This window comes from Hemiscyllium ocellatum, chromosome 21 (assembly GCF_020745735.1).
Source record: "Hemiscyllium ocellatum isolate sHemOce1 chromosome 21, sHemOce1.pat.X.cur, whole genome shotgun sequence".
NCBI lineage: Eukaryota > Metazoa > Chordata > Chondrichthyes > Orectolobiformes > Hemiscylliidae > Hemiscyllium > Hemiscyllium ocellatum.
Genome location: NC_083421.1, coordinates 46,146,484 through 46,171,774, shown reverse-complemented (window position 1 = coordinate 46,171,774; position 25,291 = coordinate 46,146,484). Strand labels below are relative to the sequence as shown.

Below are 25,291 nucleotides of genomic sequence, written 5' to 3'. Positions count from 1 at the left end.
GATATACTGGGATTGGATGCAGTTCAAAATAATATTACTAGACTGAATCCAAGGGGTGAAAAGATTGACCCATCATGAAAAATTAAACAGTTTAAACCTTCATTCATTAGCTTTACAAAAAATAAAGGCCAATCTTATTAAAACGTGCAAGATTCTGAGAGGGGTGGAAAAGTAGAAGTTGAAATGGTGATCCCACTACAGGGGCAATCTTGAACTAGGGGGCATAGTCACAGAATAAACATTTATTCATTTAATACGGATATGAAGGAATTTCTTCGCCCAGAGGGTAGTGAATATTTGAAATTCGCTACCTCAGTTGTGGAGGCTCTCTCACTAGGAATACAAAGAGGAAATAGACAGATTTTTGAAATATCAGAGTGGAGGGCTATGAGTAGTGCACGAAAGAGGAGTGGAGGCCTGGGGCAGATGGTAAGGCAGACCTAAGAGGCTGAATGGCTTATTCGTGTCAATGGCTTGTTCCTGAACTATCCTGGGGTCAGTGTTGTAAACTGCACAACTAAGGACGTAGAGAGAGTTTTGAAGTAAATAGTGGGGGCAAGGGATCAAATGCAATGAAATGGTATATCAATAAATAGGGACTAGAGGGGCAAATAATCACGTAGGAAAAAGGGATAAAATTGCAGAATGGGACAAAGGGAAATAAATTGGGAAAGACAAATCAAGACTAGATGTAAGATAGATAACAAAAAGGCTAAACTAAAGGCGCTAAATACATGCACCATTTATAGCAGAGGAGTTGATTGTTCATTGTGAAGATAATAAATAATTTGATAGCTACTATGAAGACGGCTTCACATTGAGGATTGGGTCCTGAATACTGAGCGATCCCTGACATTCAAGAAAAATAGAAAGCGATGTTAAAATGGAAGGGCTGCACTCTAATCAAAGATGGAGTCTGTGCAATAATTAAACATCATCTTGGTTCAGGACGTGGAACTGATTTGGATGCAGGTGAGGAATAGTAGGCAAAGAAGTCACTAGTGGGTATGGTCTAGAGGCCCCCTATTAGTAACCACATTGTGGCATCAGGTAGTAATATTGGGTGCTTGTGATCAAGAGGTGGCATTAGTCATGAGTGATTTGCATATTAACTGGTAAAATCAGATAGGCAGTCGCAACCTGCATATAGAAAAACTTGGCAAAAATTATAAGTCGCCAGGCAAGTGTGACTAAGCAAACTGCTGCTGCTGCAGGCTGCCAAATCTCCAAATGCAGCCAAATTTCATCTTTGGGTGTTAAGAGGTTGTTAAGAAGGTTAATATCAAATTTCCAAAATTCCTTCAATTCCAAAAAAGGTTCCACAAGACTGGTAACTAGTAAATACAAACCCTCCATTCTAGGAGGCAGTAAACATGAAATTATGGTCCAGTTAACATGATATCACTTGTAGGTAAGGTGTTTGAATCAGAGATTACAACTGAGTACTTCAAAACACTAAGTCATTAGCAAGAATCAGTATGATTTTAAAAGGTAAATTCACTACATTAGGGTTTGCAGAAGACATTTGAAAAGGTGCCACATCAAAGGTTATTAGAGAAATTAAAAAGATCATGGTGTAGGAAATAACACTAACCATGACAGAAGATTGGTAGGCTTACTGAAAACAGTATGCATAAATATGGTTTTGTATGATAGGCAGGATGTGACATATAGAATCCATTAGAATTTTGTGCTGGCACATCAAATGATACAACTTATATATCAATTATTTGTATGGAGAAAGAAAAGAGGTTGACATCAAATTAGGTGGGAGGGAGGAACAAAAGGAAATTTATGAATACATAAAGAAGCTGCAGGTGGATCGAGATCGATTGAGTGAGTGGGCAAAAGTCTGGCAGATGAGTGCACTGTGGGGAAAATGTGAAACTACTCATTTTGGTAGTAGGAATAAACAAATTACTTTAATAGGGAATGACAACAGAAATCCAAGGTGTAAAAGGATTTGAGTGTTCTGGTGCATCAGTCACAAAAAAACTAACATGCAGGGACAACGTTTAATCAAGAAGGGAAAGTTTAATCAAAAATTAGATGCTATCCTTTATGGTTAAGAAGAACTGAACATATAAGAAAGAATGTTACGCTTCAGTTTAACAGAGTATTGGTGACATTTGGTCTCCTTATTGAAGGAAGATGCAAATATTTCAGAGGTGGTTCTAGATTCTAGAGTACCAGATTGCTATCAGGTAACAACAAGTTGGATAGGCTGGCCTTTTTTCCACTAGAGTTTAGAAAACTGACTGATATCTAGGTTTAAATGTATAAGATCTTGAATAGTCTTGAAAAGGAGGGTGTGGAAAGGCATTTCTTCTTGTGAGTTTGTCTAGAAATAGGGGCACTGTTTTAAAATTAGCAGTCACTCATTTAGAGCACAGATCTGACATTCCTCACACCACTTTCCTGCCCTTTCTCATAATATTAGATTCCTGATCAGTCGAGGAATCAATCGCAGCCTTAAATATACACAAGGACTCTGGTCCCATGAATTTCAGGGGCAAAGAATTCCAAAGAGTCTCAGTCCTCCAAGAAGAAATTCTCCTTCTACTCAGTCTTAAATTTGCACCACTTAATGCTGAGACGATGTCCTCTGGTTTTACCACTCTTCAATGAGAGGCAACATCTCAGCATTTTACCTGTTAATCCCCTTAAGAATCTGTCACAATGAGATTACATCCCATTCTTCTAAATTTCATTGAGTAGAGCTCCCAAGTGTTCCATCTTTGCTCCTAAGATTATCCCTCCATACTGGGATCAATAAAACTTTTCTGAACTGCCTCCATTTAAAAAAAATCCTTCCTTAAGGGCAACAAAATTGCTCGTAGTGCTCCAGACATGGTCTCACCAGCACCTTGTACAGTTGCAATAAGACTTGGGACTCTAATACTCGAACCCCCTGAAATAAGGGCCAGTATTTCATCTGCTCTCCAGGTTACCTGCTTCACCTGAATGTTTGGTGTTTTGTGCACAAGTATCCTTCAGTCCCTTTGGGTTTCAGCTTTCTGCAGTTTTTTTCTCTATTTAAATAATACTGTCCTTTTGCTCTCCATTCCAAAATGAACAACTCCACATTACACTCAATTTGCCAACTATTGACCAATTGTTTAAGCAATTAATATCTCTCTAAATGGTTTATGTCCCTCTCACAACTTGCCTTTCCACCTGCTTGCAAATCTGGTGGTAGCACATTCATTTTCTTCTTCCAAGTTACTAACAGATATTGTAACCAGTAATAATCCCTGTACTTAGGTGAATTGGCCATTTGCCCATACTGTTAGGTGAAGGGGTAAATGTAGGGGAATGGGTCTGGGTGGGTTGCGCTTCGGCGGGTCAGCGTGGACTTGTTGGGCCGAAGGGCCTGTTCCAAACTAAGTAATCTAATCTAAGAATGCCACTGGTTACGTGTCAGAAGTGAGGACTGCAGGTGCTGGAGATCAGAGTAAATAATTGTGGTGCTGGAAAAGCAGAGCCGGTTGGGCAGCATTCGAGGGGTAGGAGAGTCAATGTTCGAGCATCAGGAATGTTGTTGTGGGAGGGGGTTGAGCAGAGAGATAAATGGGAGGCAGGTGGAGGGTAGCTGGGAATGTGATAGGTAGATAAAGGTAGAGGGTGATGGTGATAGATTGGAGCAGAGGGTAGAGCGAATAGGTGGGAAGGAAGATAGACAGATAAGACCGTTCAAGAAGGCGGTGCCGAGTTGGGGGCAGGGGTTAGATCTGGGATAAGGTCGGGGGAGGCAAAATGAGGAAACTGGTGAAATTGACATTGATCTCGTGTGGTTGGAGAGTCCCAGGGTGGAAGATGAGGCCTTCTCCCTCCAGGTGTCAGTAGCTAGAATTTGGTGGTGTAGGCAGTCCAGGACTTGCTTGTCCTTGGTGGAGTGGGAGGAGGAGTTGAAGTGTTCGACCACGTGGCGGTGGGGTTGTTTAGTGAGTGTGTCCTAGTGATGTTCTCTGAATCGCTCTGCAAGTTGGTATCCTGTCTCCCCAATGTAGAGGAGACCACATTGTGAACAATGGACACAGCAGATGATGTCTATGGAGGTGTTAGAAAATCTGTCAGATGTGGAAGGATCCTTTGAGGACTTGGATGGAGGCGGGAGGGCAATTTTCACACCTCTTGCTGTGGCAAGGGAAGGTGCCAGGAGTGGAGGGAAGGTTGGTGGGACATGGACCTAACAAGGGAGTCACGGAAAGAATGGCTCCTGCAGGATGCAGGGAGGCTGGGGAGGGAAATATCTCTGGTGGTGGGGTCTGTTTGTATGTGGTAGAATTAGCAAAGGATGATGCGTTGTAACCAGAGGTTGGTAAGGTGGAAGTTGAGGATTTGGGGGGGGGGGGGGGGGTCTGTCCTTGTTGCAGGTGCAGGGTGTGGTTCAAGGGTGGAGTTGCAAGAAGTGGAGGAGATGCGCTGGAGGGCATCGTTGACAACATGGGAGGGGAAATTGCAGTCCTTGAAGGAAGAGGCCATCTGGGATGTTCCATGGTGAAACTGGTCCTCCTGGGAGCAGATGCAGTGGAGGCAGAGGAATTGGGATTAAGGAATAGCGTTTTTACAGGAGGCAGGGTGGAAGGTGGTGTAGTCCAGGTAGCTATGGGAGTTGGTGGGTTTGAAGTAGATGTCAGTATTAAGTTGGTCACCAGAAGTGGAAATGGGGAGGGAGGTGTCTGAGATGGCCCAGGTGAACTTGAGGTCAGGGTGGAAGGTGTTCATGAAGTTAATTCACTGTTCAATCTCCTTGTGAGAGCACGAGGTGGCACTGATACAGTCATCGATGTAGCGGAGGAAAAGCTGAGGAATGAACTTGGTGGAACTGCAGAAGATGGATTATTCCACATAACCGAAGAAGCATTAATAGCTGTGGTCCATGTGGGTGCCCTTTGGTCTGGAGGAAGTGGGAGGATTCAAAGGAAAAATTGTTGAGAGTGAGAGCCAGTTCAGCCAATTGAATGAGTGTGTCAGTTAAAGGGTACTGGTTGGGTTGATGGGATAGGAAGAAACGGAGAGCTTGGAGGCCTCCGTTATGGAGGATGGATAGGTATAGGGACTGGATGTCCAGGGGGAAGATAAGGTATTGGGGGCCAGGAAGCCGTTTCAGAGAATATCTCTGGAAACAACCCCACCGCCTCAGGACCGAACACTTCAACTTGTCCTCCCACACCACCAAGGGCATGCAGGTCCTGGGCACAATATTCTAGCCATCCAATACATGGAGGAAGAACGCCTCATCTTCTGCCTTGGGACCCTACAACCACATGTTTCCTTATTGCCCCTCGCCTGACCTTATCCCAAATCCAACCCTCCAACTCAGCACCACCCTTTTGAACTGTCCATCTTCCTAACTACCTATTTGCTCTGACTTATTACCATCACCCTCCACCTTCATCTACATATTGCATTCTCAGCTACCTACCCCTCCACCCAGCCCCACCCACCTCCCATTTATCTCTCAGCCCCCTTGGGCTCCGCCACATTCCCGAAGAGGACCTTCTGCTTGAAACGTCGACTCTCCTACTCCTCTGATACTGCCTGACTGGCTGTGCTTTCCCAACACCACAACTTTTGACACTTAAAAAGAACCCCCATCAACACTCACTGTTTGCTGCCCATCAGTCAATTCTCTATCGATGCCAATGTACTACTGCTAACAACATGGAGTCTTATGACTTAATCTTTTGTGATATACTTGTCAAATGCCTTCTGGAAGTCTTTCACAACACACCTACGAGTTTTCCTCTATCTATTCTGGTTGAGACTTTCTCAGAAACCAGCAATAAATTAGTCAGACAATTTCCCTTTTGTCAAGCCATACTGACTTTGCTTGATTAGATTAATTTTTCAAACGTGCTGCAATTATTTCCTTAATAATTGACTCTTACATTTTTTCAACAATAGATTTAGGCTAACCAATCTATAGTGATCCACTTTTTGCATCCTTCCTTTTGAATAGGGATGCCACATTGAAGAGGTACCAGTGGAATTGAAAACTGCCAGAGTCCATGGATTTTTGAAGAGAATTTGTTTGAGCGCTGTGGAACTTTGGAAAACCCTACCCAAAAAAGCAAAAGTAGAGGCATGAAACATTTGAGATCAGATGGATAGATTCTTGTTAGGCAGGGAATTAGCAGGGATGGATGGAATGTGGTATCTGAAGCACAAATCGAGTAGCCACAATTTTATTCAATGGTAGAGCAGACTAGATGGACAAATTGATCTATTTCTACTCTAATTTTATATGCTTGTATCTGATGCAAATTCCTTTTTGTATGCTCCTGTTAACCCTTTGACAATAAGAGCAATAAGCATCAATACAAATAGCAAAACATCAGGTAACAGAATGTTGCCAGAGACAAGTAGGTCCAAATTGCATAATGGTCTCCCCACATTATTCAATGCAGTGCGTCATCTTATAGCTACACTTTGACCAAACAGAATTTATTTTTCTCTAAAGTACTTATTTTCATATTTATACTTGGAAGTCACCATTTTCATAAACTCCAGTGGGATGCCATCATGTGACATGTATTTCTCGCCACACCTTCTCAACATTTCCGAGGCCATTCCTGCTGGAACATGGTGAACTCCTCTTCCATTCCCAATGCACTTCTTCATGCAATCACAAAAGGTGTTAACACCTGCCCACTTATTTCCGTCAGCTTCACCAGCCAAGATTCCAGACATACCTTCGAGGTGAAATAGCAATCTACTTGCACTTGGTTCAATCTAGTCTCCTATTATATGTGATCCTGTTATATGTGTGTTCCACATCATGTGGTCTCCACTACACTGGGGAAACAAATGAGGTGACTGCTTTGCAGAATACCTACCTTCTGTCCACAAAAACAGGGGGGAGCAAAGTGGCCCAGTGGTCAGCACTGCTGCCTCAGCACCAGGGACGAGTGTTTGATTCCTGTCTTGGGTGACTGCGTGGAGTTTGCACGTTCTCGCAGTGTTTGCGTGGGCTTCCTCTAGGTGCTCCAGTTTCGTCCCACAATTGACAGATGTACGGGTCAGGTGAATTGGCCAAAATAAATTGCCCATAGTGTTAGGCGCATTAGTCAGGGCTAAATATAGGTAGGAGAATGGGTCTGGTGAGTTACTCTTTGGAGGGTCAGGCCATTTGGCCCAACAAGTCTACACTGTTTCCAAACGATAGGGAATCTAATCTAAAACTACCCCAAGCTTCCAGCTGCCTCCCTCTTTAACACAGCACATTCCTTGGCCAACATTTCCGTCTTGGGTCTGCTGTGCACTCGAGTAAGTCTCAGTGGAAGCTGGAAGAACAGCATGTAATTTTCTGATTGGGGACAGTGAAGCAATGAGGACTCAATATGAAATTCAATAATTTTAGAACCTAAATATCATATTCTATGTTCTTTACTCATCTCCACACCCCAGGCCCTGGTCATGGGCTGTTTTCAGCAATGTCAATCCATTTTCACCTACTTATGGTTCCCATTATAAGCCCCTCTTTCTATTTGGCATATTATCATCCATCACTTTGCCTGTCTGACTGTCTCCTTGTCTCTTTGGCTCTGTCACCATCTATCCACTAGTCCTCACCCCATCCAACTGCTGAATTCCTCGAGCAAACTTTGGTTTTTACATATTTTTTCATAATTGTAAATCAAAATCAGGAGTTTTCAATTTTATATTCCGTTGTTTCTTTGTAAATTTACTATTTTGCCTCTTTACCTATATGCAGCTGGATTAAAAAAGGCAAACATCAAGTTCAAAACCTTTCAGTTACAAGCATCTGTGTTTGCCAATTTGCCGAATTGGTTTCTTTTCAAAATCCGTGTGATGAAGCCAACTTACTTTAGGTTAGGTAAAAGCACATTGCCATCTTACAATATGCAAATTGGTTTAGAATACCACAACTAATGTCAGTGTAAAGCTTTATGGGATGTTAAATTGTTTCCTAATTTTCTTGGCAACACAGTGCACTCTTACTTTGTTTTTGACAAAGAAAGAGCACAAACCTCAATCCATTCAACTCCACAATCCTTAACACATGCATCCTAACAATACTCCAGTGCACTCAAATAGGATAGTAGAATTCATTAATAGATCTAACTAATCACAGGCTCAAAGCTCAGATTCAGAGTCAGAGTCAATCTTTTGGCAAACAATAAACATTTGAAGTTACATCTGACTTGCAAGTGAATCTATTAATAACCATAAGAATATTTCAGTTTTTGTCTATTCTTACTTATGGTATTCGTGAAAAAAAAATGGCAGTCACCTGAGTCACTTGGCAGAACTTCCACACTCCAAGCCTCACTTGTTGTCTCAGAAATCGTTGACCCTGTGCAGGGATCGAGTAGCACTGAAGTTGAACCTGGTAAACCAAGCAAACTACCTAGCATATTCTCTGCTGCTGCACCTAGAAAGCAATAGAAGTTTTCTTTATCATAGCTACCATAATAATTACCAGTTTTTAATTATATTTACATATCAGATGATTTGTTGAGAATGGATCATGCAATCATTAAGAATATAATGAGAAATGTTTTATCATTTTTCTTCAGGAGCCATTTACAACAATAAAAGAAAAAGAGAGCGCCTATAAAGTGGCCAAGAGCACAGGGAAAAATCAGAAGATTGGGAAGACTACAAAAAGAGGATAACAAAGAGAAATAAGGAAGGAGAGGATCAAATATGAAGGTAGGCTAGCCAGTAATATTAGAAATGATAGTAAAAGTTGTTTCTTATGTATTGAAAGAAAACAAGAGGCAAAAGTAGACATTGGGCCACTCCAAATTGATGCTGAGATAAGGAAATGTCTGAAGAACTTAAGTACTTTGCGTCAGTCTTCACAGTGAAAGACATGAGTAATATCCCAACAATTAAGGAGAGTCGGGGGCAGAGTTGATCATGGTAGCCACTACAAAAACAGAAGTGCTAGAAAAGCTAAAAGGTCTAAAAATTGATAAATTTCCTGGCCCCGAGGGACTACATCCTAGGAGTTCTGAGGGAGGTAGCTGAGGAAATAGCAGAGGCATTGGTTGTGATCTTTCAAAAGTCACTGAAGTCAGGGAAAATCCCAGATGATTGGAAAATCGCTGTTGTAACCCCCTTGTTCAAGAAAAGGATCAAGACAAAAGATGGAAAATTATAAGCTGATTAGCCTAACCTTAGTTGTAGGTAAATTTCTAGAACCCATTGTCAAGGATGAGATTTCTAAATTCTTGAAAGTGCAGGGTCAGATTAGAACAAGTCAACATGGATTTACTTAGGGGAGGTTGTGCCTGACAAACCTGTTAGAATTCTTTGAAGAGGTAATAAGTAGGTTAGACCAGGAAAACCCAGTGGATGTTATCTATCTAAACTTCCAAAAGGCCTTTGATAAGGTGCTTCACTGGAGGCTGCTGAGTAAGGCGAGGGCCCATGGTGTTCGAGGTGAGCTACTGGCATGGATTGAGGATTGGCTGTCTGACAAAAAGCAGACAGTTGGGATAAAAGGTTCTTTTTCGGAATGGCAGCCAGTGCCAAGTGTGGTCCTGCAGGGCTCAGTGTTGGGGCTGCAGCTGTTCACTTTATGTATCAATGATCTGAATGAAGGGACTGCAAGCATTCTGAAGTTTGCTGATGATACAAAGTTAGGCGGACAGGCAGTTAGTACTGAGGTGGTGGGGAGGCTGCAGAAAGATTAGGAGAGTGGTCCAGGAAATGGCTGATGAAATTCAACGTGCGCAATGCAAGGTCTTCCACTTGGCAAAAATAAATAAAAAATAAAAGTGGACTATTTTCTAAATGGTGAGAAAATTCATAAAGCCAAAGTACAAAGGGATCTGGGAGTGCTAGTCCAGGATTCTCAAAAGGTTAACTTGCAGGTTGAGTCCGTGATTAAGAAAGCAAATGTAATATTGTCATTTACCTCAAGAGGGTTGGAATATAAAAGCAGCGATGTGCTTCTGAGACTTTATAAAGCTCTGGCTAGGCCCCATGTAGATTACGGTGTCCAATCTTGGGCCTCGCATCTCAGGAAGGACATAATGGCACTGTATGCACTGTCCAGCAGAGATTCACACGATGATCCCTAGAATGGCAGGTCTAACATACGATGATCGGCTGAAGATCCTGGGATTGTATTCATTAGAGTTTAGAAGGTTGTGGGGAGATCGAATAGAAATTTACAAGATAATGCATGGCTTAGAAAGGGTAGATGCTGGGAAGTTGTTTCTGTTAGTCGGGGAAACTAGGACACAGCCTTAGAATTAGAGGGGGTCAATTTAAAACAGAAATGAAGGAGACATTTCTTCAGCCAGATAGTAGTAGGCCTGTGGAATGCATTGACACAGAGCGCACTGGAGGCGAGGACATTAAATTGATAAATTCTGGATCTCGCAAGGAATTAAGGGCTACAGGGAGAGTGCAGGTAAGTGGAGTTGAAATGCCCATTAGTCTTGATTAAATGGCACAGTGTAATTGATGGGCCAAATGGCCTTCCGCCCACTCCTATGTCTTATGGCCTCTATGAAATCCTTAGAAAATGCTGGAATTCTGACAAACTTTCCCTCCCCTACCAGTGACGTGCAAATCAACTGCACAGTTATCTGAATTCAAAAATATTAAGTGCTATTTTTTGTCCTCTTCCGGCCGTACCTGTTGTAGTTTCAGTTCATTTGGATCATCTGACATCCATAGTTAAACTGAATTAAATGCTGTACAAAGGAATAAAATGTTGTACCATACCCATGATACTTTGGAAAGAACGCTTTGAATCTGGGAATAAATTTACAGCAATAATTAATTGATTGAGGGGTGGGTTGGGACTGGCAATTCCACCACTGAGGCAGAACAAATCTAGGAAGCTGATATGATTTTTTGTTTTCGAAAAATGCTATGAAAACACAAAAAATATTTCTAATCGTGACACAAACAGATAAGATGGGTGAAGCTCTTTTTTAAAAACACAGACAAGAAGTTTTTCTTTGAAGTGAAAAAGTTAAATCACGGGTTCAAAAGAATGAGTAATTCCATCTACTTAAATTCCATGAATAGGTAAGTTCTGACGCACCCATACTCAAAGGAAATTAAATTGTGCTCACTCCACCCAAATTCACCCAATCTTCAGCTCTAAGAGTATGAGAGCATTCCTGCTTTTGCATTTTCTACCAGTACATACCAAAGACAAATAAAAAGTACCTAAGTCAGAGAATCATAATTGAGCAAAAGAATTTCCCCAATGTGGTCAGAATGTGTGTTCATGCTTATTTATTTATTGCCATTAATTATAATTAAGTGGCACCAAAGCCCTGATTACAACAGGCTACAGTAAGTATATTAAAAATGTAATAATATTTAAAACACAATTAAGCTCAATAAATTTAATAAAAACATTCAGTTTTACCAAGTTTCAAAATGCATTTGGGGCAAATCTTCAGAAGAGCAGCAATTTCAGTCAATTTGTCGTTCTGGTCCTTGATATTTACACTATCCAGAGCTCTGTACTTCTGCGGCTTCATTTTCAGAATTGGGCTTCATCTGAATCACACAGCTTACCTGTTCTGGAAGGCTTCCACAGCAATACAGAATCAGTGTTGGACTTCAAACCACTTTTTTGTTTTAAACAGCAGTAGCAACCTTAATTTAGTGTTTCAAGGTCCAAAGCCTCTTTGCAAGTTAAATGGGTCATGTTAGCAATGGAGGACGGTGGGCACAGGTGGCGGTCAAATACAGATGGCTAATGGGTTGGTTTAAGAGTAGGGTGGTCAGTAGTTCAGGACAGGTGTTGCACAATCTGTAATTTTGCCCAATAATCTTTTGTGTATCATCTTTCTAAAAGCTTTGAAAACCTGAGTACATCACATTTGCTGGCTGCTTTTTATCTTGCCTCGATGCCCTGACTAATTTATATCCTAAAAAACCTCTTAATAGATTTGTCAAACATTGTTTCACTTACCTAAAATAATATTTCCTGACTATATGACTTTTTTTTTAAAAAAGGTCTCCTGTTTCATATCCTCCACAGTAAATTCAAACAGGTTTCCCCCATCACAGGTGGTATATAAAACTGTCTGGAATGCTAGTTGATTTGGCCTCATTATTTGCTTAAATTCTCAGACAGACACTCAGGATTGTTCCTCTGTTCTGTTTTGTATATGAAATATTTCAGCGCATTAAATCTAAACTGGTGCAAAATCATTTTTTTTTAAAACATGGCTCTGGATCTCAAAACAGCAGCTGCTAATTTTTACAACACTTCTCAATCTACATTTTCAGTAATATATTTGCTTTCAGCATCTTGAACATTATTTTCAGGTCACTAGGAGCACTCCCAATTTAAAGCTTACTGAAGACAAATACAGGTATATGATTAAATGAGAGGCACAACAAGATCTGAAACAATTAGAATTTATGCCTCATTATCATGGTAATCTGATCACTGGGATAATGAGGTATTAATGGAGATTTAATGTGCATCTCATAATGCTATTCCTTAGAGAAACACATAAGGAAATTGCTGCAAATTCAGTTAATGATATAAGCATCCCAAAACACAATCTAAAGCATGAAAAATGCTGGATGCAAATAAGAAAGAACCAAGGTCAATCACACTGCAGGGATTTGGTAAATGACAGTTGTATTTTAATAGGATGTCTTTAAAAAAGTTACATCAAAAACTTTTCATTAATGTTCATTAACAAAGATGATTTTTCTAGGTGTAATGCTGAAGTCTACAATGTAGACTATGTTACGCTTAGCATTTCATCCAACTGCCTCTTGACACCTTCAATATGTATGTGTAAAATGTGCGCACGTAGTACTTCTGCCAGTACTACCAGTGACAACATTCCATTCTGCATGGCACAGTGGCTAGCTCTGTTGCCTCACAGCATCAAGGGACCCAGTTCAATTCCACTCTTGGTTGACTGGCTATGTGGAGTTTGCACAATGTATAGGTTAGGTGGACTGGCCATGCTAAACTGCCCATAGTGTTTAGGGATGTGTAGGTTAGGTGGGCCCTGGGAAATATAGGGATAGGAGTAGGTGATGGGTCTGGGTATGATGCTCTTCAGAGGGTCGATGGGCCGAATGGCCTGCTTCCACACTATATAGATTCTGTGATCCCGTCTGCTCACATTTATGGTCCGTTTTTGGCTGCTGTATTATTTTTCTTTTCCCCTCTGCTAGAATATTTCTTTAATCACACTTGCACAGAACCTTCCACATGCACAAAGTGAACCTTGTGGGATATCAGAAGGCACAGCCATTCTTCATACTGAAGTACTCGTGGCACAGCTGCTCAGTATTTCAACAATCTACCACAAGAAGGAAACTGTACATCTGCATGATATTTCCTATGTGGAGCACACAGGTTGTCAGACAAAGAGGAAAACAAATTTAAGTCAATTGATGCATCACCTCCAAGGTTTCTTGCCAGTAACCTGCTTGGGAGTTTGGTCAATGGGGTGAAGGGGAATTGAAATTAGATCACATGGCACAGGAAAATTAGAACATTAAGAAGTAACATGTGCATATAAACATATGACTGAGCAGCCAATGGAATAGTTCTTAAGTTTATTGTCAGGAAATATAGCAACCAATATACACACAGCAGTGAAAAACATTATCTGGTTATCAATGATATGGTGAACTTTCCCACTCTTCTTTAGATGGCATCTTTCATATCCGATATGCCCTGTCAAGAGGGCATAAAATTTAATGTTTCACCTGAAAGATAGCTCCATCAACACTGTAGCATTGTTTCAATACTAAAGTAACAATTTAAGTTTTGCCCTCAATTTTCTGGAGCAGAACTTGAACTAATAACTGTCTTACTTAGACAACAGAATGCTATGATAGAACTAAGGCTGGTGTTGGAGGTAGAAAATAATTCGTAGCATATATTTTCCAATGAAGTACTTGGATCTTATCCAAATAATTTCTCTCAATACTCCCTGCCAATTTCACACAAATGAGCTGCCTACCTTTTGTGATGACAAAAGGATCACCAAATTCAATTTGCTGAAAATTAGTACCAAGTGATCATATCAACATCTACTATGAAAGAGGACTTCAGGAAATTGGAAGTTTATAAATTGTGCATTTAAAAAGGTTACCATGGTATTGTCAGCTGACAGCTTTATTAGGCCACAGAAAAGCTTTACTGTAGGATACACTTCTTAAAAACTGGTTTAAAAAAAAAGTGACAATTCTGATCCTTTGCTGCAATTTGAATATTAGAAATGAACAAAGCACAAGTATCTTTCCAAGACCACTCTGTTGAACATAATTGCTTACATTATGAGCACATATTTTGGCACACAGCATAACTGTTTGTTAATCACTTGATATTTATCATGCAATAGACTGGAAAATTTACCACGCCTCTTTACTACGAGAACTGAGTTAAATAATAGAATTCAGTGTTCTGTTTTTATTTAGTAAATTGAAAACACATCAATTACCAAGCTAAAATACTTAGTGCTTATAAGGCTACAAACTAACATAATCTTAGCAAAGTCACTATGAGCATTTGAATCCCATTTAAGAACATTAGAAATGATGAATCATAAATTAACCATCAATTGTTAATTACATACCTGCAATATCTTGCAGTCTATCTTCATCAATGTTTGGATCAAAATCACTTCCCAAGACATCAGTGCTCCAGGTTTCACTCACAGTTTCTGAAATGTCCCTGTCATCTGTCAGCCCCATCATGTCTCGAAGTTCAAATTTACGCAGTTTGTCATCGAGGTTGTCTTGTGTTGTGGCTAAAATGAGATATCAGAAATGGCATGAATTTCCCTTAATTATATCAAGTTCAATTAAAAAGGGCAAGTGTTTTTTCCTCCAAAACAAAGGCATTGATTTCTGACATTAAAACTGTTTTACACAACGTAGCAAACATGCAACTATGGTATTAGAGTCATAGAGATGTACAGCATGGAAACAGACTCTTCGGTCCAACTTGTCCATGCCGACAAGATATCCCAACCCAATCTAGTCCCACCTGCCAGCAACCAGCCCAGATCCCTCCAAACCCTTCCTATTCATATACTCATCCAAATGCCTTTTAAATGTTGCAATTGTACCAGCGTCCACCACATCCTCTGGCAGCTCATTCCATACATGTACCACCCTCTGCGTGAGGAAGTTGCCCCGTAGGTCTCTTTCATATCTTTCCCCTCTCACCCTAAACCTATGCCCTCTAGTTCTGGACTCCCCGACCCCAGGGAAAAGGCTTTGTCTATTAATCCTACCCATGCCCTTCATAACTTTATAAACCTCTATAAGGTCACCCCTCAGCCTCCGACGCTTGAGTATTCTCCAAGCACTGTGTCAAATGCAGGAGTATAATACCAGTAGAAATTGGTTTGGAGGCAAGCTCACAAAGACCATGAGAAAATTGTTGCATGCTATAACAATAATCATTATTGTTCATTATCATAAAGTCCTTTTAAACAGGAGACATTAAACAAAAAAAAAAGTTCATGCAACTTAAAATAACAATATCGAGACCACACCCTACAATAAGCACCAACTTACTAGTCATCTGTGAAAGACATTTTCTTTTCTCCAACCCAAATTTCTCTTGATATGCTGTTCCTATACTGGACAACATTGGATTAAGAAAGCTAGCATGAAGTGAATCTCATTTGTGGATGTCAGTTTTAACAATGGAAATTATTTTTCCTCAAGACAAAAATTAGATTTAAGCAACAAATTCCTGTCAACTGTGAGGATATTACAATGTCGAAATTAAAATGTGACTATCAAGAGTTTTCTTGATTTCTACATGATGAGATTTCTCCCTCCCCATCCCACAGATGCAAAGTTAACAACAAATTTATACTAAATTTCTGATCAATTTGCAGTTTTCCCAGGCGATTGTTTTCTGGCTGATTTGTATCTAAGACTACCATTCATCATTGTTGAACAATGGTAACTTTCAAGTTGCTTCAATTATAGCAGTGGAATCATTGTGCTTTGTTTTAAGAACATAGGAGAAGGGCAGGGGTTGATAGTTCTAACAGGTGCAGCGATCCTAAAAACTGCATAAACCATCCTGAAATGATTCTTTGAAAAATAAAACAAAATTTAAGCTTTTTCATAAGAACTTCAGACAGAGGTGTAGGTAATGCTATATGACCAGCCTCTTTCACTTAGAGAATACAGGAAAGAAAAAAATCTTTCATCCTGATGTCACCTGAACTTCTGGCTATGATTAGCTTAATAAAACAGTTGGAAAACAAAAGATGAAAGGATACAATTGGCGTAAAGTTCCACCAAATTAGGATTCATTGTTCATGCCTACTGTTGCTATTTGATTGCTGACAGAAAGTGCATGCAGAACTGAGAACAAAAATCGCCATTTCACACCTACTCAGAGATGCAGGCAGGAAACAGCCCACTCGGTTATATTACTACACAAAACATGAAAATCATGTTAACAAAATTCTCAGAACACTTTGTCGAGTGGAGGAACAGAATATCAACAGAAATTTGGGTTAAGAGGCAGACTAATGAGTGTATGAGAACATTGTTGCATCCTGTGATAACACTTATTTCATATAAGAATTGCCTGATAGCACAAAACCATATTTTAAAAATTGCCTGTTATCCAAATCATCCACAAAACTCAATGTGCTCATATTATTCATGCTCAAAAGGCAGTGGATACGAATCTTTAAGCATTTTAAGGCAGAGATAGATGGAGCCTTGAAGACCAAGGGGACAAAAGATTATTTGAAGTATGCAGGAACATCGAGTCAATGTTAAAATTGAGTCAACCACAATTGAACTGCAGAGCAAGCTCAAAGGGCTCAGTGGTCTATTCTTGGTCCTTGCTTGCTTTCAATAGCATCCAGATCTCTCACTGCTATTAATACCAATTTTCTCATTATCTACAAAAGCCATTTTCTTTCCTTCAACTCAATGTTTTTATATACTGTTTCTATACTGGCCAACGTTGCTTTAAGAACATGAGTGTGAAGTGTGTCTCACTTTTACATATCAGCTTTAATTATGGAAATTAAAGGTGAGTGTAGAGGTCATCACTAAGGAGGAGGTGCTGGGGAAGTTGAAAAGTCTGAATGCAGATACATCACCTGAACTGGATGGACTACACTCCAGAGTTCTGAAGGAGATGCTGACAAGATCGTAGAGTCACCGATGGTGATCTTTCAGGAATCACTGGACTCAGGCGAGGTTCCCAGAGGACTAAAAAGTAGCTAATGTAACACCACAAAAGGAAGCAATGCACAAAACAGGCCCCCAGCCCAAAGCCTCAGTCCTGATGAAGGGCTCATGCCCAAAATGTCGATTCTCCTGCTCCTCAGATGCTGCCCGACCTGCTGTGCTTTTCCAGCAGCACACTTTTCAACTCTAATCTCCAGCATCTGCAGTCCTCACTTTCTTCTGATGCAGAAGACAGGATACTATCGGCCAGTTAACTTCTGGTAAGATTTCGGAGTCCATTATTAAGGATGAGACTGCAGAATACTTACAAGTGCATATTAAAATAGGGCACAGTGAGCAGAGCTTCGTTAAAGGCATGGTCATGCTTGTAAAACTCATTACAATTTTTTGGAGGTGGTAACAAGCAAGTTAGACAAAGGACAGCTAGTAGATGTGATCTATTTGGATTTCCAGAAAGCTTTTAACAAGGTGCTGCACAGGAGGCTACTAAATAAGAGTCCATGCTGCTAGGAGAAAGATACAGCATGGATAGAGGATGAACTGACTGGCAGAATGCAGAGAGTAGAGAATAAAGAGGCCTTTTTCAGGACGGAGGCTGACTCATGGAGTTCCACAGGGATCAGTTTTGGGACCAAGTTATATATTAACAATTTGGACAAAGGAACTGAGGGCATTTTTGTTAAGTTTGCTAATAATACCAAGATAGGTGGAAGGACAGGGAATGTTGACAAAGCAGGGACGCTGCACAAGAACTTGGATGTACTTGGAGAGTGGGTAAAAAAAGTGGCAGATGGAATATAATGTTGTAAAATGAGAGGTCACACATTTTTAAATGGGGAAAGGCTTTGGAAATCTGAAGACTTGGAAGTCAGAGTCAGAGTTGTACAGCACAAAAACAGACCCTTTTTCCCCAGATATCCTAAGCGGACCTGGTCCCATTTGCCAGCATTTGGCCCATATCCCTCCAGTCCTAGTTGAGAATTATCTAACACATAGGTTCAGTTGACAGGAAGGCAAATACATTTCGCATTTCACTCCTGCACTTCATTCAATCTAATCTACTATATTCACTGCTCACTGGCATCTCCAAATCACAATATGGTCTTCTCTACAGTGGAGAGACTGAAGTGCAGACTGGGCGAGTGCTTTCGAAGCACATACTTTCTGTCCATAAAAACTACCAAATTTCCAGTCGTCTGCTATTTCAACACACCACTGTGTTCCCTGGCCAACATGTGTCTCGAGCTTGCTGTAGTGCTCCAGCGAAGCTCAGATTAAGCTAGAAGAACACCTCATTTTCCACTTGGAAACCCTGCAACCATCTATACTGAACACTTGAGTTCAATAATTTTAGAGCCTTCTCCCCCTTTGCCCAACCCCATGCACCAAGTCTAGTCATCATGTGCTTTCTCCTAGGCTGACCTTTATTTTCCTTTAGAACATAGAAAAGTACAGCACAGAACAGGCCTTGTGGCCCACTATGTGCCAAGATTTAATCCTAATGTAAAATATAGTAACTTAACCTAGGCACTCCTCAACACATTGTTATCCATGTCCAGCAATTGCCCAACTACGTTTTTCTCTCTCTCTGGGCCCGATCTCCACCTATCATTTATTCCAGAGACAAATATCAAACTTTTTTGAGCTGCAATCCATCCGGAAAAAGGATCACTGGACTCAAAGTGTTAATTCAGTTTTCTCTCCACACATGATGCCAGACCTTCTCAGTTATTCGAGCAATTCTTTCTATTTGTTTGCAGACAAATATATGTTTAGGAGGGCTCGAAAATAGGAACTAGATGTATTGCCGAGACTGTATAAATCTCTGGTCAGATGACATTTGCAACACAAAGCAGTTTTGGGCCCTGTATCAAACGAAAGACTTTGGAAGGGGTCCAAAGATGGTTTCCAAGAATGATTCTGGAGATGAAGGGCCTGTCACGTGAGGAGCGGTTGAGGACTCTTGGATCTATAAAGTGATATAGTTTGGAAGGATGGGGGGATGGTAGGGATCTGATTGAAACTTACAGGTACTCAGTGTTGGATCCAGTGGATCTCTACTGTCCACTAGTAGGGCAGACTAGGACCTGAGGGTACAACCTCAGAGGGAAAGGGCAATTCTTCAGAACAGAGATGAGGAATTTCTTTAGCCGGGGGTGCTGATTCTGCAGAACTTCGTGCTGGAAAGGGCTGTGGAAGCCAAGAGATTGAGTTTATTTAGGACAGCGATAGATAGCTTCTTGATTAGTGAGGGGATCAAGTGTTTCAGGGAGATGGCAGGAGAACAGGCTTGAGAAACGTTATCAGCCACAATTGAATGGCAGAGCAGAGTCAATGGGCTGAATGGCCTACTTCTGCTCCTATACCTTAAGATCCATATTATTAGGTCAACATGAAATCAACAAATCCCACAAAATTACATGAAATTCACACCACAAATGTGACTATAATGAACTAGAGGTACACGTCACTGTAGATAAAGCAGCTTACTGAGATAAATAAGCTTCCTACCAGGGCTTTTGCAGTGCAGTAGTACTGTTCCTACCTCTGTGCCAGAAGACCAGCTTCAGGTTCAATCTGCTCCAAATGCGTGCTATAACAACTTGGAACAGGTTGATTAGACAGAGACCAGGAGCAGAAAACAAATGTCCTCTACACCCTAATGTTGTAACAGATGAAAAGATATGGTTTAAAATAAAACAATTCTTGTAGTGATATCACTATACACAAGCTCTCGATTATTTAGCAAATAATGGGCAAAATATGCACATCTTGGCTCCCACTTGCCAAGAGTTTGCACCATTAGGATCATGGTGCCAAAGCCAAGGGGAAACTGCAACCACACAGTTGTGCAATTTTTGAAAGAGATGCAAGACCTTTGACAAGAATAAAACAATCTTCCAGATCCACAGCATCAAAACAGGAGTCTTACAGGAGCACATTTATCACATAAACAACAGTCCAAATTAAACAAAAATAGTATATTTGCAATCTTAACAGTGACAAGCTATTAAAACAATTTTCCCACTAAACAAACTTAAAGACCACAACTGCCAAGAGGGACTGGTGCAAGAGAGAGAATTAAATGAAATTAAATGAATTTAAGCAATGGACCTGTATCTGACAAACAAAGTATTTATTCTCCACCCTGTGGGCACAGATCAGAGACAGCCAAAGAAGAAATCACTCATTTCTTACCAAAGTATTTACTGACAACTGAAAAAGCAGCCCAGATAGACATGGTAGGGAAGTTCATTCCTGATGAAGGGCTTATGCCCGAAACGTCGAATTTCCTGTTCCTTAGATGCTGCCTAACCTGCTGTGCTTTAACCAGCAACACATTTTCAGCAAGTTCAGGAATTATACTACCAAACTTGAGACTTCTCAACAAAGGCCTCCTTTCCTGCCATGTAAATATATACATACAAGCTGCTACATGTACCAAGCCACAGAGTATCAGATCTCCAAAGACACCTCTCCATCCAATTTAATTGTTCCAAACACAAATCACGGTAACTTCTTTTTGATGTCACTGAAACCAAAAACAAAATTTCTTAACAACAGAGTGCTCACCATCCAGAGAGGGCTGACAAACTTTGGAAGCACCCTTGGACTCAAAATGTTAACTCTTTCTTTCTCCACAGATAGGAGTAGATCTGGGAGTTCCTCCAGCACTTTGCTGTTATTGCCCAAAAAATAAATCCAACATAACTTGACAAAACCTATCATACTTCTTTAAGATTGAAATTGAAAGTGTTATATTGATTGGAACAGAAGTCCAGTCTTCAGACACTATGTTTTATTTAGAGACATATTGCAAACACATCCCTCCTAACCAACAGTTCAGTCATTTATATGTAGGACACATGCATCCCTCATTCATGCCCACAACTTGATCAAACACCCAATTAACATATCATAGGAAGTACTGCAAGATCTCCACATTAGCGTCTATAACATTGGTGTATAGTTTGTGATCCCAGAAAATGCAAGAGTTCATGTAAAACTCAACAATGTGGGTTGAGTGAAAGCGTTGGAAGAGGGCGACAAGCAAGGATTGTTGCAGTACTTAGAGGGGCAGTAATGGCAATTAGCAGAGTGGTAAGCTCCTCCTATGACATGTGGGATTTCAGAAAGTTATCAAATGTCCCTGACAACTGTGTTTCCAGGAAGCAGCATGTCCACCTGCAGCTCCACTCAAACTGGATGGATTGGTTGGACACATTGACAGCAGACAGGAGGCATAATATTTTGTGGATTGGAACTTCAGGGGTATGGCCACAATGAAGCTTCAGCTGTATAGATGGGTGACTGCCACAAGGGGCAGGCAGGAAAGCAGTGCAGAGTACCCTGTGGCTAAAAAGTGTCCTTGTAAGTAGGATTAAGAAGAATTCCAAGGCATTTATATGTATATTAAGGGCAGGAGGGTAGCTAGGGAAAGGGTAGGTCCACTCAAGGAAGGGGGGAATTTATGCAGAGGAATTTGGTGGGTGAAGGCCTTAATGAGCACTTTGCATCGAAATTCACTGAGAAGGACATGGATAATTAGCGAGGGCTATGTCAATATTCTAGGGCACATCGATATTAAGGACATGGTGGTACTGGGTGTTTTAAAAAATATCAAGGTAGATAAGTTCCCAGGCTACTGAAGGAGTCAAGGGAGGAGATTGTTGGGGGTGAACAGGTAACTCTTCATCCTTTTTAGCCATAGGTGAGGTCCCAGAAGACTGGAGAATAGCTAATATTCTTATGAAGGCAATAGCCTATTTGTGTTATTGCTAGACTATTAATCCAGAGACCCAGGTAATGTTCTGGCAATGATCAAATCCTGTGGCAGATGGTGGAATTTGAATTAAATTTTTTAAAAACTTGGCATTAAGAATCTACTGATGACCATGTGAAGTCATTATGAATTGTTAGAAAAACCCATCTGGTTCATTACCATCCTTCAGGGAAGGAAATCTGCCATTTTACCTGGTGTGGGCCTACATGTGACTCCAGACTCTCAGTAATGTAGTTGACTTTCAATTGCTTTCTGAAATGGTGTAGCAAGGCATTCAGTTGGACTCTTAAAGAAACTCTCAAACTCTCAAAGAAATTAAGATGGATCACCTGGCATCAACCTAGGCATCAGAAAAGACAACAGAAACAGCTTTGTTGACCGTGCAAAGTCTTCCTGACTAACACCTGGGTGCTAGTGCCAAAACTGGGACAATTGTCTCACAGACTTATCAAGCAGCTGCCTGACATAGTCACAGTCACGGAATCATACCTTACAGACAATGTCCCAGACATCAACATCACCAGCCCTGAAGATGGTCCCGTTCCACCAGCAGGACATACCCGGCATAGTGGTATACAGTTGGGTAGGAACTGCCCTGGGAGTCCTCAACATTTATTCGGGACCGATGAAGTCTCTCAGCTCCAGGTTAAATATGCGTGAGGAAACCTCCTGCTGATTACCATGTATCGTCCTTCCTCAGCTGACAAATCATCACTACTCCATGTTGAGCAACACTTGCAGGAAGCATGTAGGATGACACGGGTACAAAATGTACTCTGGTGGGGGAAACCACCAAGAGTGGCTCAGTAGCAGTACTACTGATTAAGCTGGTTGAGTTCTAGAGGATATAGATGTGGTGAGGTAACCAAGAGGGAAAAACATATTTGACATCATCTTTACCAATCTGTCAGCTGCAGGTATATCTGTTCATGATGGTACTGGTAAGAGGCACCACCACAGTTCTTGTGGAGTTGAGGTCCCATCCTCACATTGAGGACAACCTACACTGTGTTGTGATAAGTGATCACTGTGCTAAATGGGATAGACTTTGAAAAATCTAGCAACTCAAGACTGGGCATCCACGAGACGCTGAGAGCCATCAACAGCAGCAGAATTTGAAACCTCATGGCCTGGCATATTCACCACTCAACCCCGGTTCAATGGATAGTATAGAAAGCCATTCCAGAAGCAGGACCAGGCATACCTGAAAGTGAGGCGTCAACCTGAATAATCCACCAAGTAGGGCTACTTGCATGTCAAACAGCATAAGCAGCATGTGATACACAGAGCTTACTAATCCCACAAACAATGGATCAAATCTAAGGTCTGTAGTCCTGCCAAATCCAACTGTCAACAGTGGTGGAAGATTTGGGCAGCACGGTGGCACAGTGGTTAGCACTGCTGCCTCACAGCGCCAGGGACCTGGGTTCAATTCCCGCCTCAGGCGACTGACTGTGTGGAGTTTGCACATTCTCCCCGTGTCTGCGTGGGTTTCCTCCGGGTGCTCCGGTTTCCTCCCACAGTCACAAAGATGTGCGGGTCAGGTGAATTGGCCATGCTAAATTGCCCCTAGTGTTAGGTAAGGGGTATATGTAGGGGTATGGGTGGGTTGCGCTTCGGCGGGTCGGTGTGGACTTGTTGGGCCGAAGGGCCTGTTTCCACACTGTAAGTAATCTAATCTAAACAGCTCACCAAAGGAGGCAGCTTCACAAATATTGCCATCCTCGATGATGAAAGAGCCTAGCACATCAGTGCGAAAGATAAGACTGATGCTTTCACAGTAACCTTCAGCTAGAAATGCCAAGTGGGTGATCCATTTTTGCCTCCTCCATTGGTCCTCAACATTATAGATACCAGTCTTCAGCCAATTCGATTTACTTCACATGATATCAAGAAACAGTTGGAGAGACTGCATACTTCAAAAGCTACAGGCTCTGACAACATTCTGGCAATAGCCCTGAAGATTTGTGCTTTAGAACTTGCACTCCCCTAGGTAAGCTGTTACAGTACAGTTACAACACTGGCATCCAGCCAACAATGTGGAAAATTGTCCAGCTATGTCCTGGAAACAAAAAGCAGGACAAATCCAAGTCAATTACCGTCCCATTCATCTACTCTTGATCATCAGTAGAAGTGATGGATGGTGTCATCAACAGTGCTATCAAGCAGCACCTTCTCAGCGACACCAAGTTTGGATTCTACCAGGACCACTCAGCTCCTGACTCCATTACAGTCTTGGTTCAGAGCTGAATTTCAGAGGTGAGATGGGAGTGTGACAGCTCTTGACACCAAGGCTGCATTCAACTGAGTGTGGCATCAAGGAGCTCTGGCAAAACTAGAATCAATGGGAATCTGGGGGCAAACTCTCCCATGGTCAGCATCAAACTTGTCACATACAAAAGTTGGTTGTGGTTGTTGGAAGTCAGTCATCTCAGCTCCAGGACATGTCTGCAGGAGTTCCTCAGGGTAGTATCCAGGGTCCAATCATCTTCAGCTGCTTCAAATGACCTTCCCTCCATCATAACGTCCAAAATGGGATTTGCACCGATGATTGCACAATGTTCAACAACATTCAGAACACCTCAGATACCGAAACAGTCTATATCCAAATTAAACAAGATCCGGACAATATCCAGGCGTAGAGTGACATGTAGCAAGTAACACTCATGAAATACAAATGCCAGGCTATGACCATGACCAATAAGAGATAATCTAACCACCATCCTTTGACACTCAATGGCGTTACCATCATTGAATTCCCCCACTATTACCATCCTTGGGGTTATCATTGACCAGAAACTCAACAAGACTCACCAGATAAACAGTGACTACAAGAGCAAGTCAGAGGCTAGGAATACTGAACTGAGTAATCCCACCCGATTTCCCACAGCCTGTCTATAATCCACAAGGCACATGTCAGCAGTGTGATGGATTACTTCCCACTTGTCTGGATGAATGGCGCCCCAACAACTCACTTAAGAAGAATGACATCATCCAGGAGTAAAGTAGCTTGCTCGATTGGCACTACAACCACAAACATGCACGAAAGCTCAGTTGCAGCAGAGTGTACTATCTACAAAACGCACTGCAGAAATTTTCAGATTCTGCAAGGGTCAGGCAGCACCTTGTAAACCCACAACCACTTCCATCTAGAAGGACAAGGGCAGTAGATATCTGAGAACGCTCACACCTTCAAGCTCCCCTCCAAACCACTCACCATCCTGACTTGGAAACGTATTGCTGTTTCTTCTGTCACTTGACCAAAATCCTGAAATTCCCTCCCTACAATATTTCGGGACAGCAGCAGATCAAGACGACAGCTCACCACCACCTTCTCAA

General features: G+C 41.4%; 1 protein-coding gene across 8 annotated transcripts in view; it reads right to left on the bottom strand.

The window, feature by feature from the left end:
• gapvd1 (GTPase activating protein and VPS9 domains 1) overlaps positions 1-25,291 on the bottom strand; it is a 152,668-nt gene that overhangs the window by 25,177 nt on the left and 102,200 nt on the right. For all 8 annotated transcript variants that reach the window (XM_060841417.1, XM_060841418.1, XM_060841413.1 and 5 more), the window contains 2 exons: positions 14,568-14,741; positions 8,261-8,401 (listed from right to left, as the gene is read on the bottom strand). In XM_060841417.1, the coding sequence (XP_060697400.1) occupies positions 8,261-8,401; positions 14,568-14,741 (315 nt within the window). The remainder of the gene's footprint in view (positions 1-8,260; positions 8,402-14,567; positions 14,742-25,291) is intronic.